General features: G+C 32.1%; 1 protein-coding gene across 1 annotated transcript in view; it reads left to right on the top strand.

The window, feature by feature from the left end:
• The first annotated feature begins 17,009 nt into the window (after positions 1-17,009).
• The window catches only part of LOC127735672 (zwei Ig domain protein zig-8-like), a 48,578-nt gene continuing 46,014 nt past the window's right edge, over positions 17,010-19,573 (top strand). The window contains exon 1 of the mRNA XM_052245920.1: positions 17,010-17,986. Within this exon, the coding sequence (XP_052101880.1) occupies positions 17,899-17,986 (88 nt within the window). The 5' untranslated portion in view covers positions 17,010-17,898. The remainder of the gene's footprint in view (positions 17,987-19,573) is intronic.

Here is a 19,573-nt window from a genome sequence, read left to right on the forward strand (position 1 = left end):
AAAACCTACAATAAAGAAGTTTTGTCTAGACACATTCATTAGTAGGTATAGTGTAACTGATACAATTTGACCAGTGAAACATATTTTGAGAGCGCAGAAAACCATTCATTATCCGCAGGTTACAGACTTAATGTGGGATACTTTATTTCATTTTATAGATTTCGTATTTTGGGAATATCGAATACATCAATAAATTTTAGGTGATTGTTTCCCCCGTTGCATAGCTCATACATAAATACATATCATGTTATATATTTAGAGATAAACGATGCTGTTTCTCATGACAATTTTAGAATCATTTCATAAATCATTATGGATAACTAAGTTAATTACGAGTATCTTTATTTTTTTGTTTTCTATATTTTTAAATGATCATCAACCTTTTTTTGAACAAAAAAATATAACTGGCTTAAAATCTATATCACAAGATATCGAAAATGAGCTGTCAGTATTTTTGAAATTATTTCTACTTTTATATGCAGATGATACTGTTTTATTAGCAGAGAATAGCACTGATCTACAATACATGTAAAATACCTTTTACGAATATTGTGAAGAATGGAAAATGAAAATAAATACAAATAAAACTAAAGTTTTGATCTTTTCGAGTGGCAGAATGCCAGCAAATCTCAAGTTCACAGTAAATTGCAACGATATTGAAATTGTAAAAGAATACAAATATTTAGGTATTTTATTTTCTAGAAGTGGATCCTTTTTATCAAATAAAAAATATTTAAAAGAGCAAGCCACAAAAGCTATGTATAGTGTTTTAAAAAAAAGGTAGACAAAACAATTTGTCAATTGAATGTCAACTTGATTTATTTGACAAAATGGTTTTACCAATACTGTTAGATCAGAAATATGGGGTTTTGAAAATATAGATATACTTGTACGTGTACATTTACAATTTTGTAAAATGATTTTACATTTAAAACAGTCTACTCCAAATTTCATTGTGTATGCAGAGCTTGGCAGATACCCCATTACCGTGTCTGTAAAATTACGAATGGTTAATTTCTGGAGTAGACTTTTTAATGGAAAAGAAAGTAAAATTTGTGTTATATTATACAAACTTGTATTTTTATATTATAATGATAACGGAATAGAAACTAAGTGGATATCATATGTTAAAAATATTTTTGATAATTGTGGTATGTCCAATATATGGAATGCACAGTTTGTTGATAAATGGGTGACAAAATGTATTGAGCAAAAACTCAAAGACCAGTTCCAACAAGAATGCTTTGCTTTTGTTGCAGACTCGCCTAAAACTATATGTTATCGTATTTTTAAAAAAAAATTTCAATTTGAAAAATATTTCTCTTCTTTGCCTTACAAATTTATTCATACATTTTGCAAATAAAGATGTGCATGGAAGTCACCACTTGCCGATTGAGTCTGAAAGGTGGCAGGGTATACCGAGAGAAAACAGAATCTGCCGTCTCTGTGACTCAAACGACATTGGTGACGAGTACCATTACATTATGAATTGGGGAACATTTAAGTTGGAAAGAAAGAAATTTTTACCGAAATACTGTTTGTCTAAACCTAATATCTATAAATTTGATCAACTGTTTAATTCATCAAATATTGTAATATTAGAAAAACTATGTAAATTTATCAAAGTTATAAATGTGAAAGCCAGTCCTCCAAGTTAATTTCATTGTATTGTTCGCACATGCATGCAAATATTTTACCTTATAGTTATATTTATGTATGTTCTCTATAACTATGTAATTGTAGTTTTATGAGAAATAAAGTATTCATTCATTCATATTCATTCATTCATATTCATTCTTAACAGTGATTATATATTGTTTCTATTGTATATCCAAACATGTTTATTCTAGTAACTGAAATAGGAGTCTAATTTGTTAACGATAGACATACATTCCGATTACTAATGATTAGTAGTACCGAAAAGTCAAGGAAGTCCTCACCTTAATGCACAGGCAGTAAGCCAATTTTTCAAGTTGTCGGGTGTTCTGAAGAGGCGCTAACGAGTGTTGTTCGCAACATTGTGACAGTAATGGGTTTGTCGTTCCAAAAACGACATCTAATACAAGTACAAAAGTGTAATTTGACATATTTTGACTAACGCCGGATCGAACAAAATGTACAAAACTCGTCCACAATTTTAGTTGGCTAACAATCAAATTGAATTTTTATAAAGGTTTTGACCTGTTCGTCTGTCCTTCCGTCAGTTCGTCAGTCAGTCCTGTTTTTGTCATCACAACTCCTCTGAAACCACACAACAGAATTTTATGAAATGTTGTAGTTAAAAAGAACATACTATGTAGATATGCATATCGACAGGAATAATTATTTTTCTAGGAGTAATGTCCAATTCAGTTTAGAACTTTGGCGTAAATATACTACTGCAACTGTTTGTCATCGCAACTCCTCTGATACCACACAACAGAATTTCATGAAACCTTGTAGTTAATGAGGACATGAAATGTTATTGTTTATTTCCACAAGAATTTTTTTTTAATTGACTTTTGTAGGAGTTATGAGTCTTTGAACTTAGGAATCCGGGGCCTGTTTATCGAAACTGTCCTAAGATCGGTCCTAAGAATTTCTTAGGACAGAAATAAGGATAAAGTTAGGACCGACTTACGACATGTCTCAGCATGCACACCGAAGCTATCTTAGGATCATCTTAGCTAGGATGTCCTAACCGCTGTCCTAAGTATTGGCGTTAAAGAAAATAACAAATTAAAAATGAAAAAAAATGAAAATATAACTCCTACAAAAGTCAATTAAAAAAAAATTCTTGTGGAAATAAACAATAACATTTCATGTCCTCATTAACTACAAGGTTTCATGAAATTCTGTTGTGTGGTATCAGAGGAGTTGCGATGACAAACAGTTGCAGTAGTATATTTACGCCAAAGTTCTAAACTGAATTGGACATTACTCCTAGAAAAATAATTATTCCTGTCGATATGCATATCTACATAGTATGTTCTTTTTAACTACAACATTTCAAGTATGAAACCGTGACACTTCGAATCAGCTCACTCAAAGCATATAATGATTTTACCGATTATATATTTTATTTTAACTATTTACAATTTGTTTGTTTCAATTCTTATATAAAACGTAGTTATTTTTTTGTCTTATGTTTTGTTTTATGAGTTTAAATGTACAATTATAATATAAAAAGTATTTATCAACTTTAATTTAAAACTAATAATTATTTTCTAATTATTTATCTTTTTTTCTAAATTATAGTTATTGGTTAAATTTGATACAATGTTTTCATTTTTTCATTTTTAATTTGTTATTTTCTCTAACGCCAATACTTAGGACAGCGGTTAGGATATCCTAGCTAAGATAACCCTAAGATAGCTTCGATGTGCATGCTGAGACATGTCGTAAGTCGGTCCTAACTTTATCCTTATTTCTGTCCTAAGAAATTGTTAGGACCGATCTTAGGACAGTTTCGATAAACAGGCCCCTGGTGAGATTTATTTTGTTTTGCCTACCGACAATGTCGAAGCGTGGGGGTATGTGAGCGTGTTCTCAAAGGTTCTCGAATTTTTAAATGTATAAAAAAAATAAAACTCTACGTTTCTAGTCATCGTTTAAGTGACGGTACACCTTGCTTCCCTAATGTTCCGTGAAAAGAAAGTCTGCATTTTCATTTTGTATCTGTATTTGAAACCTTGTAGTTAATGAGGACATAAAATGTAATTGCTTATTTTCAAAAGAAATGTTTTTTGATTGACTTTTGAAGGAGTTATGAGTCTTTGAACTTAGGAATCTGGTGAGATTTAATTTTTTTGCCTACCGACAATGTCGAGGCGTGGAGGTATGTGAGCGTGTTCACAAAGATTCTTTAATTTTTAAATGTATAAAAAAAAGAAATCTAAGTTCCTTGTCATCGTTTAAGTGACGGTACACCTTGCTTCCTTAATGTTCCGTGAAAAGAAAGTCTTCATTTTCATTTTGTATTTGCCTGATCATAAAATTTTTCTATAGAACTGCATAAAATTGACAAAACTAAAACACTGTTGTTTGCATAAATTAACGGAATAATATTCCCATAAATCAATATATTTCACACACAAAACTAGTATCATACCACAGATATTTGACATATATATATATATACAAGTCTAAATTGAAAACAACGTTCAAACCTATGATTGCGTTGGATAAAAACCGCAATTTTTATACGTGTGCATGCAAAACAAATTTCTTGGTAGAGGCGTCTAAATACAGCACAAACAACATTTTCCAAAAGACCAAAAAAGTGAAAAAGTGAAAAAGTATATTTTAACAAAACGCATTTGACTAGCAGGTCGAACAACGGATGTTCTTAAACCCTGCTGACTGCGATTGACGATTGCCAAATAAACGGATCACCAGATGTAACAAAATGGATCTTAACTATAAATTTACTATATATGGTTTTTAATCAACTAACTTATAACTGTAAATTTAGAAAGTTATAATGTATAGCTCTTGGCAACATAGCATTTTGACTTACTACCTGGTCCTTATAACAAGCCTGCAGACGACAAGTGGTTACTGTCATCTCGTTGCATTCTTGTTTTCTATTTGTGTAGTTTTATTGACTTAAATCAGGCCATGTTTATTAACCTCTTTTGAGTTGTTCTGTATTTTTAACGAGGGCTTTCGATAGCTTACTTTGCGGTATTGGACATTGCTCATTGGTGGGTGATCGTTTTTCTTGTCTTTTTTTTTTTTTTTTTTTTGTAGATATTTTTTGAAGCTAAAATATCAACTTACCTCGTTGTGTGGTCTATTAACTGATTGCATAACTTGTTAAATTCCTACAGAATTTAACATATACAGTGATAAAAATCATCTATTAGTTTCAATAATATTTGACGAATATTAGGCTCTTCAGATCAGAAGACATACATTTGTACCAAAAATAAAGATTATTTTGTATACGGAACAATTGTCTTTCCAACCAACATACAAGGCAATTGGAATAAAAAATCACATATGACCAAATGACATGTGGGATATACGTCAATCAGACAGCAACAAAACGATACAAAAAAAACAACAAAAGACATATATTTATATTATTCATTTTCTTCTGTTTGTCGTCGTGAATTTCAAAACAGGCTGCTTTCAAACTGTTTTAGTTTAGGAGGTCTTAATTATAGCTCGCTTTTTTTGTTTTTATTATTACGAAGTTCAATTTGTGTATAAATAGAAAATATGTTTTAATAGGAATTCCCCAAAACATTGGAAAGAATGGATTTGCTTTTCTTCCGTAATACTGCCAATAAATTGTTATCACATTCTTACATTGACATCATAGTTACAAACAAGTTGTAATAAAATCGGATGTAATGAAGAAACATCGTACACAGATGTTATGAATCAAGACATCAAAATAACAAAGTAACTTGTCATATTTATGTATTTATTATGCATTGCAGTGGGTCTGATAAAGTTCTCCGCTAATTAACCAATAAATTGCACCTCATAGGAACGATAATGTACTATGTCATAGACAATACACACTGTATCCCTAGCCAATTAGCATCGATCCTACAAACAAGGTCAGTGATCCTATCTCAATGTTAAATCATTGTAAGGTTTTCAGAAGCTGCAAGCACACTTTACTATCATCGATGTCCGCCAACCAGGTCCAGACCAATTACCCTGTCCTGATAAAACAAGAATACGAGAAAATGTTTTTGGGCACAATATGCTCTTACTTGGGTTTTTGTTTCTGGTGGAATCCTGTGTTTTTAGTATAATTATTACCTACATGTAATCCATTTAGCATACGGCTCTTCATAATTTTAATTCACAAGTTGAGAGATATGCGCACATATTCTTTGGTTAGTAGTTCCTGCGCATGTCGCCTTGCAGAACCTTTAACCTTCATGTACGTGTATATATGGCCGTCAGCAGGGTTTAAGAACATCCGTTGTTCGACCTACTAGTCAAATGCGTTTTGTTAAAATATACTTTTTCACTTTTTGGTCTTTTGGAAAATGTTGTTTGTGCTGTATTTAGACCCCTCTACCATGAAATTTGTTTTGCATGCACACGTATAAAAATTGCGGTTTTTATCCAACGCAATCATAGGTTTGAACGTTGTTTTCAATTTAGACTTATTTATATTTTTTCGTTTGGGCTTGTATTATATTTGCCTTCGGGTTTATATAATCCGTTCATCCTATTTCGACTCTTCAAAATTCAAGAGTCAATCCCAAATTGAGGTAAATTATATGGCCTTCCAAATACCGTTTCGATTCCTAACATCACTGAAGAGACATTAATTGTCGAAATCCGGATATGGTGTACAAATTTTTGCACCTCATGTTTGCGGTATACCATCTTTTTCGCAATTTTTTTTTTTTTTTTTCTATTTGGTATTATATTAAAATTAAGATCCATTTTGTTACAACTGTGATCCGTTTATTTGGCAATCGCCATGGCCGTCAGCAGGGTTTAAGAACATCCGTTGTTCGACCTGCTAGTCAAATGCGTTTTGTTAAAATATACTTTTTCACTTTTTGGTCTTTTGGAAAATGTTGTTTGTGCTGTATTTAGACCTCTCTACCAAGAAATTTGTTTTGCATGCACACGTATAAAAATTGCGGTTTTTATCCAACGCAATCATAGGTTTGAACGTTGTTTTCAATTTAGACTTATTTATATTTTTTCGTTTGGGCTTGTATTATATTTGCCTTCGGGTTTATATGATCCGTTCATCCTATTTCGACTCTTCAAAATTCAAGAGTCAATCCCAAATTGAGGTAAATTATATGGCCTTCCAAATACCGTTTCGATTCCTAACATCACTGAAGAGACATTAATTGTCGAAATCCGGATATGGTGTACAAATTTTTGCACCTCATGTTTGCGGTATACCATCTTTTTCGCAAGTTTTTTTTTTTTTTTTTCTATTTGGTATTATATTAAAATTAAGATCCATTTTGTTACAACTGTGATCCGTTTATTTGGCAATCGCCATGGCCGTCAGCAGGGTTTAAGAACATCCGTTGTTCGACCTGCTAGTCAAATGCGTTTTGTTAAAATATACTTTTTCACTTTTTGGTCTTTTGGAAAATGTTGTTTGTGCTGTATTTAGACCCCTCTACCAAGAAATTTGTTTTGCATGCACACGTATAAAAATTGCGGTTTTTATCCAACGCAATCATAGGTTTGAACGTTGTTTTCAATTTAGACTTATTTATATTTTTTCGTTTGGGCTTGTATTATATTTGCCTTCTGGTTTATATGATCCGTTCATCCTATTTCGACTCTTCAAAATTCAAGAGTCAATCCCAAATTGAGGTAAATTATATGGCCTTTCAAATACCGTTTCGATTCCTAACATCACTGAAGAGACATTAATTGTCGAAATCCGGATATGGTGTACAAATTTTTGCACTTCATGTTTGCGGTATACCATCTTTTTCGCAAATTTTTTTTTTCTATTTGGTATTATATTAAAATTAAGATCCATTTTGTTACAACTGTGATCCGTTTATTTGGCAATCGCCATGGCCGTCAGCAGGGTTTAAGAACATCCGTTGTTCGACCTGCTAGTCAAATGCGTTTTGTTAAAATATACTTTTTCACTTTTTGGTCTTTTGGAAAATGTTGTTTGTGCTGTATTTAGACCCCTCTACCAAGAAATTTGTTTTGCATGCACACGTATAAAAATTGCGGTTTTTATCCAACGCAATCATAGGTTTGAACGTTGTTTTCAATTTAGACTTATTTATATTTTTTCGTTTGGGCTTGTATTATATTTGCATTCGGGTTTATATGATCCGTTCATCCAATTTCGACTCTTCAAAATTCAAGAGTCAATCCCAAATTGAGGTAAATTATATGGCCTTCCAAATACCGTTTCGATTCCTAACATCACTGAAGAGACATTAATTGTCGAAATCCGGATATGGTGTACAAATTTTTGCACCTCATGTTTGCGGTATACCATCTTTTTCGCAAGTTTTTTTTTTTTTTTTTTTCTATTTGGTATTATATTAAAATTAAGATCCATTTTGTTACAACTGTGATCCGTTTATTTGGCAATCGCCATGGCCGTCAGCAGGGTTTAAGAACATCCGTTGTTCGACCTGCTAGTCAAATGCGTTTTGTTAAAATATACTTTTTCACTTTTTGGTCTTTTGGAAAATGTTGTTTGTGCTGTATTTAGACCCCTCTACCAAGAAATTTGTTTTGCATGCACACGTATAAAAATTGCGGTTTTTATCCAACGCAATCATAGGTTTGAACGTTGTTTTCAATTTAGACTTATTTATATTTTTTCGTTTGGGCTTGTATTATATTTGCCTTCGGGTTTATATGATCCGTTCATCCTATTTCGACTCTTCAAAATTCAAGAGTCAATCCCAAATTGAGGTAAATTATATGGCCTTCCAAATACCGTTTCGATTCCTAACATCACTGAAGAGACATTAATTGTCGAAATCTGGATATGGTGTACAAATTTTTGCACCTCATGTTTGCGGTATACCATCTTTTTCGCAAGTTTTTTTTTTTTTTTTTTTTTCTATTTGGTATTATATTAAAATTAAGATCCATTTTGTTACAACTGTGATCCGTTTATTTGGCAATCGCCATGGCCGTCAGCAGGGTTTAAGAACATCCGTTGTTCGACCTGCTAGTCAAATGCGTTTTGTTAAAATATACTTTTTCACTTTTTGGTCTTTTGGAAAATGTTGTTTGTGCTGTATTTAGACCCCTCTACCAAGAAATTTGTTTTGCATGCACACGTATAAAAATAGCAGTTTTTATCCAACGCAATCATAGGTTTGAACGTTTTTTCGATTTAGACTTATTTATATATATTGTTTTATAAAATATAAATTGTGGTTTATGTACATGTAATATTTGGACGTTAATGAAAGATGCTAATGCTAGTGTTTGGAAAGCAATGCTGTGGCTTTAATTGAGCGTAACATTTCCATATATTCAATAAATATTTTGTTCGTTTATATGAAAGTATGAAAATGTTACGCTCAATTAAAGCCATAGCATTGCTTTCCAAACACACTAGCATTAACATCTTTCGTTTAAGTCCAAATATTACATGTACATGTACACCTTTGACATATTAGAAAAAAAAATATTCGTTTTATTTAGCAATGGCAATTTGACCTACGACCTGATAATATGTAATTATAATAGACAACTTAGATCAAATTAAAGGTGTTGTCATGACAATATGGACACCACATTTAGAAATTTTATTTTCATTTTCTAGTATTGGGTCGATACCGCTGCTGATAGACTGCTAGTCCCCGAGGGTTCTCATCAACTTAGTATTCATCGCTTTGGTATTGACATGACATAAAAACTAAGGTTCCAACTCCTTAAGTAAAAGTGAATCTAAGATGATATGTACATCTTTAGGTTCCTATTTAGTTACGGAACCGTCGCTCTTAGGTCCTTATGATATTTGTTTTGACAATTTGCGGACCACAACTTGTCAAAAAATGTCAAAAGGACCTATGAGCTATGGTTCCTCAGCTAGTGCCAATTGGGCATAAAGCTCCTCGATTATTCACGTATTCTAAAGTAAATATACGAACGCAACCAACTTGTGAAATGTTATTTTCAATTTATAGAAATTTATTAAAATGCACGAAGTTTGATAGATACTCCATCAACAAAAACATAATCGTTCTGTTGTTATATCAGACCAACAGGCATTCAATTGGGTTTCAATCTTTGTACAAATATGCATCAATCTACATAATTTGTCTTTTACTAGTAGACATTGCACAACATCATTTTTGTTTCTCTATCAGGGTTAGTGTGTTATATCTTTTAGTCAACTGGGTTTTAAGTACTACATATCATAGTAAAATTAATAAGGGTCTCAGGTTTACATTATTACATGTACCAAATAACTACAAGTTCCAAAATAATGGGGGGAGGGGGTGAACAAAGTAAAAATTGTGTCACAATATTAATGATCAGAATATAGCTTAAGATATAATGCGATGCGATGCAGATTATTTATCACTCTAATAATTGAGTTTATGATATGTTTATTTGAGAAGTACTATTTATGAATACTTTTATTTCTGTATTCAAATCTTTGAACATGGATTTAATGCATTAACCGGCATTGACCGGAAAAGGAATCATTGACTTAGCCGAAATCCAGGTATGGAATTTTTAATCTTGTGGTTTTAAAAAAAAATATATATGCATAAGCCATCCCCAATGTATATTAGAATGATTTTTGTGTAATGTCTCAGGTGAACTTTTCCACTCTATTTCATCTTAAGTTCAGACATGCGTGGTACGTTGTCTGCTTGAAAGTTATTGATACATGTGCAAGCCATTGATTAAAGCCTCAAAGAAATTTACTGTATTTAGAAGCAAGAACATTGAAACTGAAAATACATATATGATACGAAAGACATCAGCCCTGGGAAAATTATACTTATTCCATTCGAAATTACGGCAGGTATGCGGACGACAATACACTTCAAAAGACAAGGAGCCATGTTAAATAGATATTTGGAACTTAGAACACCAATCGGAAAAGCGATAAAAAAGGGAAGTTTGAGCGCCGAAATTTTAGGATATTTGAGCAAAAATATAAAAATAAACATAGGACATTTGAGCGAAAAAAAGTTAAGAATGATGGTGGAATACCTCTTCCGTTCGCCAAATATAACCTATTACCCCTGCTCACCACGGGGAGGTGGAAGTAGGATTTCGAGCAGGATTGAAGGCAAAATCGGAGGAAAAAGAATTACATCTAAAGAAAAATTTCACTTTAATTGCGTGAGCTACTACAACATACACACGAAACGACATTGCTGACTAGTATATGCTTGTTACATCTGATTGAAAAACAAATGTTCTCTTTTGTGCACAAAATAGATATGAAGAAACATAGCTATACTGTTTTAAAGGGAAAGCGACACTTAACGCCTTCTTTATTTAGTCATTCTTAGATTTTGATTTAATTTCGATTGCATCCCATTTCATTTTAAACGACCCAATCCTGGTTACCATCTATTACATCTATATTACCTCATCCATCTATCAAACAGCATTATATTACAGATCACACAGAAAACACTAAACAATGTATTATACGATAACGAGCATTGCAAATGACAAAGAAATTCAATATTAAGGTGTATGGATGTTTCTATGCTAAGAACCATGTCAATAAATAGAAGAATGACAGGAGTGATTTTATTGCATTAGATGACTTATCAATACTTTATCTTCTCCTAATACTTCGACTTGTTAGTTAATGGATCATTTTCTACGACATTGGCTGTAAAACACAATCTGTAATGAGCCACGAATTGATTAATTAATTTAAAGCTTCTTCAATAGATTGATATTTTACAACGTACAGAATGAAAATGGGGATTAAATTTACTCTAAAGATTTAAATATTTAATGTTTTGATCCTTGGACATAATGCTATATTTTGTATATAAAAAGACTTTGCAATATAACACTTTCCATAGCTCCTTGAACAAATTACCGGTATCGGTTACCGCGCGAATGTAATTTGAAAAGATTACATATATAATGTGTCACAAACTTGTTATCATAATTAAAACTGTACAATGGGGAATAAACAATATTCAGAGCTGCTTTTTGGCTATTTCAGCTATATACGAGTAACCTATTTTGAAATTATTTATTTTAGTTTTGTATGCTTGGGCAAGTTGACTATATGACTGATTTTGTTTCTTGCATCCCTGTCGTCCAAACTTTAAAGCTGACAACATATCAGACAATGTAGTCCTGATTACTTATATGATTATAGCTATTACAGCTAGATTCTCTTTGCATAAAGTCTTACTTACAATCTTTTAACTTCGAATTATAACTGCCATCATAATACAGAACAATTAGTAGACATCAAACCATGATCATTTCTTGGCAACCATTCATGATGAGTTTGAAAAAAATGATTTATGTACGCATAAAACGTGTTTTTAATAACCATCAACAAGTACGCTTGTGACAATATGTTTGAACAGACAATAAAATAAACGTTTGAGGTCATAAAACCTTAAGTGTCTAGATAGAACTAGTACCAACAGACAACAGTTATCTTTGATATAGTGGTGTCTGTGAAACAACCACTTCAATATGTTCGGTTCGAAATATAACACAGTTCACGAACAGTTATTTAAGATATGGCATTATTTACCATAATTATGACTTTTTTTTTATCTATATGATAAAAACATATTTATAAAAAGAGTGATACCTTGATGTAACGAGTTGTCTTAAAACTACATCCGGTCAAATTGAAGACTTAAACTCTCGTTTAAAGAGAGAGTGTCACACCCTTCAAGATAAAGAGAATTATTGCAAAAGTTCTTTGAGGGGTTTGTAGAGGGCTTGCTTCAAGGCAAAATGTCTGCTCCTATCCGGCATAGTTAACATTGTTTTGCTGGGCAGTCCAAATGTCCCGCCCTCCATCCCCGTCGTCCTTCACGCAGAACCTATCTATTGTTTTAATTGTTATGCGTTTGGGGTTCTAAATATGCGTAAAATAATTGCCACTGGGCGTTAAGCTAGCAATAATCAATCAACCATTTAAAACTTTTTGATTGAGGATGATAAAAACATATTTATAAAAAGAGTGATACCTTGATGTAACGAGTTGTCTTAAAACTACATCCGGTCAAATTGAAGACTTAAACTCTCGTTTAAAGAGAGAGTGTCACACCCTTCAAGATAAAGAGAATTATTGCAACAGTTCTTTGAGGGGTTTGTAGAGGGCTTGCTTCAAGGCAAAATGTCTGCTCCTATCCGGCATAGTTAACATTGTTTTGCTGGGCAGTCCAAATTTCCCGCCCTCCATCCCCGTCGTCCTTCACGCAGAACCTATCTATTGTTTTAATTGTTATGCGTTTGGGGTTCTAAATATGCGTAAAATAATTGCCACTGGGCGTTAAGCTAGCAATAATCGATCAACCATTTAAAACTTTTTGATTGAGAATGAAAGGTAATATTAGATTTTAATAGTATTTGGGATTCTGATACCCTCGATCTGAGATTTTGCGACATACGCTTTTGTTCTGTTGCATTTGAAATAGTCTAATGTGATGTCGAGATTAAACAGATACGTCTGTAATGTCTAGTTATTATGGTCTGTGTATATTCTGATATGTATGTACTGGATAAAAGCCGGAAATAACAAGAATATTTGTGTTCTGCATTTTTCCATATGATACATGTGTATAATAAAGATAGAATAAGTTCTTAGGTTTTGGATTGTCAAACATTTTTGCATCGAGCATTACAGAAAATACATTAATTTTCGAAATGCGCAGCTAATGCAGGAAAATTATTCCGTTTAATGTTATAACTAGATTAAAAGAAAAAACATACACGAACAACTGCATGTAGACAACTTAACAACATTGTACATCTTATTATATGCATTCATGTGACGTGAAAGAGATGTCTACGAAACAACACATGGCATTATTTATTTACCTTTATCTTCGTACTATCTAGTACGTTGCTTATAATTTCCATGCTCTGATCAAGGAAAAGGTTTTTGGAATCTATTATTAATATTTCAATCTGGTGGACATGATGTGCTGTACATGTAATGCAACTTTTTGTGTTGAAAGATGCAATACGTGTTATCATCGGTCTTCTGAAACACGTCGTATGTGTTCTACTTTATCTCTTGAATTTCCATTCCGTCATATTTAAAGAGCATGTAATTGATCCTAATTTCCCAATGATATCACTTTAATATTGCTCTTAGATATTTTTTTAATTCATCATGATGATGAACAACGTGTCTGATTCGCATAAAAGTAAAACTGAAATGCAATTGTCAACTATAACGTAATGTAACTCCTCGTTTTGCTGTATCACAATTCAGACAAAAAATTCGGTTGCTAGGCATAAGCGAATTTTAACAATAAGCGTTAATCAAAATTATCCCTACCTGACCAATACGAAGGCAACGTCTTTCAATTATAAATGCAACACTTTTCTCTTATTGAAAGAAGGCATAATATTCGGGTTGTAGGAAATGGTGACCAGAACGAAGTGCCTACTAGAAACAAGTGGTTACCACGTAAATGATAATGCTTCAAATGCTGTATCTAGTCTTTACCGAAATTGGTTTTCAATATTGAAAACTGTCATTTATATCAGGAAGTGATGCCGTTGTTTGATTTCAGTTCCTGTTTCGAGAGCGATATACATTTCTATGTGCAAAAGGCAGTTATAACATTGTTAGGCTGAAGCAAAGGATATGTACATGTCTATATAGTGAGATACTTACGAAAAAGAAACGAACTCGTACATTGTATAGATTGACAAATATGTATCGGTATTTTTTCGTATTGAAATTATACATTCTGAAATCTTGTTCGCATCAACTGCACACTGTGCAGGTGTAGTTGTAACAATATCACATAGGCATTGTTTCTAATCCGACTGAAGGAAGGATAAAAGTTTGAGACCGTATTTAATGCTCTTACATTGTTTGGCCAAATTTCAGACATATTCATTTTGTGGCGCTAATAGAAGATATGTTACTTTAAGACGTAAAAAAATAGAACACATTTTATGTATGTCTTCGGCTAATGTCTGCTCTATGGTCGAGTTGTTGTCTCTTTGACACATTCCCCATTTCCATTCTCAATTTTATTTATTGTTTGTGACTAACAACAACATCTGGTCTGCAAGATATTTAATCTACATGCTACCTACATCATACATGTATTATTAGTTACATAGTGTGCTAGTGACCTACTACGCTATATATGGGGTCAGTAAATTCCCTATGGGGTAGGAACGAAGCGAAGCTCGAACCCATATGGAATTTACTGACCCCATATATATCGTATTAGGTCGCTAACACTGTATGACGAATTTCTTTTACCGACTATCATTTAGACTAGTGGCCTATCAAAGTGATCAAGTCTTCAATATTAAGAACCTACTTCCATTGATCTATACAAAAAAAAATGCCAATAATAACAACTTTTAGCTTTTAATGTGTTTTCTGCATTTATTTCAATCGTTCATCATCAATTTCTTCGTCTGTTGAAACCTTTCAGATTTGTCCTCAACACCGTGTTGTTTTTACAGAGGGACGTAACACCACTACTAACCGTGTATTAAATAAACCACGCCTACTAACCCCATATGAAATATACACGGTCTCCACGCGGTTGCTTTTCACCAATCATAGTCCTAGAAATATACAGGAGGTAAGATAAAATGTGTTACAACCCTAGGTGAAGACAACTCAACAACAAAAAATATCGCCTTGTTGGTCGATTGACTGTAATGCTGGGTAACGTGCAGGTGGATATACAAATAAACTCAATATAGGTACCAGGCCTAAATTTTGAGCGTTTCGTCTACAAAGGACTCATCAGTGGCGCTCGAAACAAAAAAGGTAAAAAAGCCAAATAAAGTTCGAAAATTTTTTATGATGTCACTAGTACAGAGACATGAGTTCAAATCCCACTGACAGAATTTAAAACAAAAGTTTGCTTCGCATCGCTATGAAAAACGACACAGTACAAATAAGTATATTTATTATATACTTAGAAGTAAATACATGTGTACAAGAAAATTATATGTGTAGTACAATCAATGACAACGTGCTGTATCGGCCAGCCGTGATGATACCGATATCAGTTGCAAAGGCATTATCAAACTCCGAATTGTATTGCGTCATCATGTCACCCCCAAAAAAAACATCTACGTGAGGTATATAATCAAGTTTATTCCATATTGGTATTATTTAGTTTTTCTATACGAATTATATTTCGATAAATATGTGATTTAATTGACTTTAAAAAAAATGATATTCATTTCGGCCGTCGGCCTCAGTGAATATAAGTTTTGTGTCAAAAGTCGATAAAACCACATATTTACCTCATTAAAAGTCAGTAATATAATATACTGTAACTATATCTTACAAAAGATTATTGGCTTTTTTCAATATCACACACCGTATTTTAATTTTAAAATTCTCATCGAATATTATTCCTCAATCAGAGCTCTTGCGATTATATTGGTGTTTCGGGTTGACACTGATGTTATATTGAATAAAGATATGCTATTCTCTATAAGATATAGTCTAAAAAGTGTAATACAACACAAACAAAAGTTAGTTAAAATTGAAAATTATCGGTAGATTTCTCTGATAAGAGGTATTCTTCATCAGTACAAACTGACTGGTATAAAATGACGTCTTCTTCTTTTATGTCTATCCCTATATAGATATAATATGATGGAAATGCCATATATGCATTATAACATAATATATATTTCGTATGAAGTACATGCAGTAACTATAGATCTGTTTGAATTGTAAGTAACTACGCGTTACACAATTGTTGAAGAAATTTGGCGGCAATATATTATTTCAATCAAAATCGATGTTCGTTTTGTCTGGTTTCATTGGTTCTGTACTTCCCATACAAGATTTACTTTGGCAAAAAGAATTACAAATTATGATAAAGACGTATGACCGGGAGATTTCATTTTAACAAAGGCAAATCACTGAAAACTTGAAATCGATCTTTCTTCGTGACATGTTACAACTATGTCCATTATTTAAAATTCAAATGCTTGTATGAATTCATCTATAAATACTTCCATGTTCTATGCGAATGTAGACATTAAGAATGATGAAGATGGATTTGATATATAGTCTTCATATAGCAGATTTTTAGAACTTTTGGGAAAGTATATATAATACAGCTTCATTATAATAATCTTTATAATTATTAGAAAAAAAAAATCGGCAAATATGGGAATATTTATGTATGTCCTATTTGATGTTATTTTCAATTGATGTTTATTCACCCTTGCTAAATATATCATAAAAAGCCAATTAAGGATTCCCAGTGTCAACATTTCATAGATATACTCCAATGGAATTGTTATTGATTGAGGCTTTTATCTTTATTCCGATATGATAGGTACTTGTCTATGGATTAATCAATTGTAAACCTCAGGACTCACTTAACAGGTCTTTTTATTACTTTTTCAGACTTACTCATAACTTTAAACAAGTTACACCAACTCGCTGTATGAAGTTCATTATAGAAAGCTTCATTTAATATTCTTCGCATCTTCATAAAGGATTTGGAGTCAGGACGTGTTTCCAGACAAACTTTGGAGTACTGACAATAACGCAATTAGATTAGATTGTCTGTTGACCATTTAATGGATTGTCTCTATTTGTTAAACAAACAACCATATTGATGTTATTTTAGATTCTGGAAGAATTTGAAATATATTCGCCCGCAGTAAATGTCAGATTTTTTTCTACAGGAAAGGTAAATCAAAAACAGAATAAAGTAGAAAGTGATATATTTGATGATTTTTCTGCTCTAGGAGGAGAAGAAGCGATTTATGTGCTTATTAATATTGTAAACGCCAACATAAAAGTGAAAAGTAGACAAAGAAGAAAATTAAGTCTGGAGTTTCGATTGCCTATCAAGTATTGGTAGTAATTTTGTCAAAATAATCAGAGCGTTTGTATTGCTGTCAAGTTTGAAAAAGCTCAAGAAAAATGCTATAAACAGTAACAGTAGAGGCTTTAACAGTGTTGAAAAAAATGGTCTGTTTATTCTATAAGATTGTAAATATATATAACAACCGTTTTCAATAGTTATAAATGTGTTTCTAATTATTTACATAAGAAAAGATCTAATTAGCACAGATGATATGTGAAGGTATTACTTTTTGTGACATAAGAATGCGTCCATTCAGAGCAGTGCTGAAGTAAGGTCACGTCTCATGATATACAAATAGTATTTTACTGGTGTTGTGAATTTTTCATTTCTTCTGGAATTTATGTGAAATGAAAATTACATTGTGCCTGAAGATTAATATTAAAAAGATCTCTCAGCAATCCTGGAAAGCATGAAGTTTAGATTTAATGACGTTGGACTTTGGATAATTTGGAGGTCGTTCCATGATGCCTTATTGATTCATCTTTTATTTTGCTGTGGTAAGTAATTTATATATTATCCACTTCACATAGTCTGGTAATTATCTTCACACATCACAGAGATTAACCACACATAAGAGTAATTATGGCATTAAAATTAAACTTGTTTTTCTTTGACAGATGAATTGTAAACCTGATTAAGCATCACTTTTATTGACTGTGTTCGGTATTTTTATGCGAATACTACAGGATATAAAAATGTTAGCATCATTTACTATTGCGCTACTTCATACATTAACACGAACATTTCTAAGCTATTTCACCATTTAGTACTATTATGGCATGTTTTTCTTTAATATACCAATAAACATACATAAAATAAATAACTAAATAACTAAACATGTTGTAGTTTCTGGTCTAATGTTGTGAAAGTAAAGTGAGTAATATGTGTGAAATATCTTGATCTAAATTTATTGTCGCATTTCGCTTTTCATTCATTCATAATATGTGGTGTTCCCGTGAATGGTACAGTAAACAAACAATTCAAGTTCACAAGAAGTAGCCATTTTCATTTTAGCATATACATTCGTTTAAAGCGCACCTCCACATGCGGTAGAACAAGCTCTTAATCATACTCAAGACAAGTTTTCAATGAATTCAACATTGACAGGGAATATAATGTAAATTAACAAAACTTAGGTAGACAAAGATACCCACATATTTGATACCTGACTTCACATTTTAAACAAAACAAAGTTGAAAACACAATAAAATTCACATAAAACAAACCTTAATACAATATATCAGTATTTCAGACATCCAAAACATAGCTATACATTAAACATTAAACAGCACTATATAGCACCGTAAACAATTTTTTCTCAGATATTTAGTGCAAATTAAAGTAAAAATACCGTTTTTCTGTCTACAAGAAATCATTTTTTGGATTGACATCACCATGAAGTCTCAAAGCTATAGTTTGGTCAGTAAAATAGATATAGTACATGGGAATCTGTCATATAACTTCACGTTTTTGTTTTCGGGATTGATCGATAGATTTCAGAAATAACAGTAACTGTTGCGCCAAACATATTTCATTTATGTATTTTGAGAAAGAATACCTTTACAAAACCTTTCAAACTCTTTCAAAACCAGGCCTAGGTTTAACCAACAATTTTTTTCGGAAAATGCCTGTACCAAGTTAAGAATATGACTCTTTTTTTTACTCGTTCCGTTGGTTGAATACGCTTGATTTTGTCAGTTTTTAATTACTTCCCTTTTCTGAATCTACCTTGGAGTTTTTTTTTGTTATACTTATATATATATATAGTTAAAACAGACTTTTTCACTATTTTTTGGTCTTTTGGAAATTGTTATTTGTGCTGTATTTAGACCCCTCTACCAAGAAATGTGTTTTACATGCACACGTATAAACATTGCGATTTTTATCCAACGCAATCATAGGTTTGAACGTTGTTTTCAATTAAGACTTTTATATATTTTTTCGTTTGGGCTTGTATTGTATTTTCCTTTGGGTTTATATGATCCGTTCATCCTATTTCGACTCTTTAAAATTCAAGAGTCTATCCTAAATTGAGGTAAATTATATGGCCTTCCAAATACCGTTTCAATTCCTAACATCACTGA

Source organism: Mytilus californianus, unplaced genomic scaffold (assembly GCF_021869535.1).
Source record: "Mytilus californianus isolate M0D057914Y unplaced genomic scaffold, xbMytCali1.0.p SCAF_3, whole genome shotgun sequence".
In the NCBI taxonomy this organism is placed as follows: domain Eukaryota; kingdom Metazoa; phylum Mollusca; class Bivalvia; order Mytilida; family Mytilidae; genus Mytilus; species Mytilus californianus.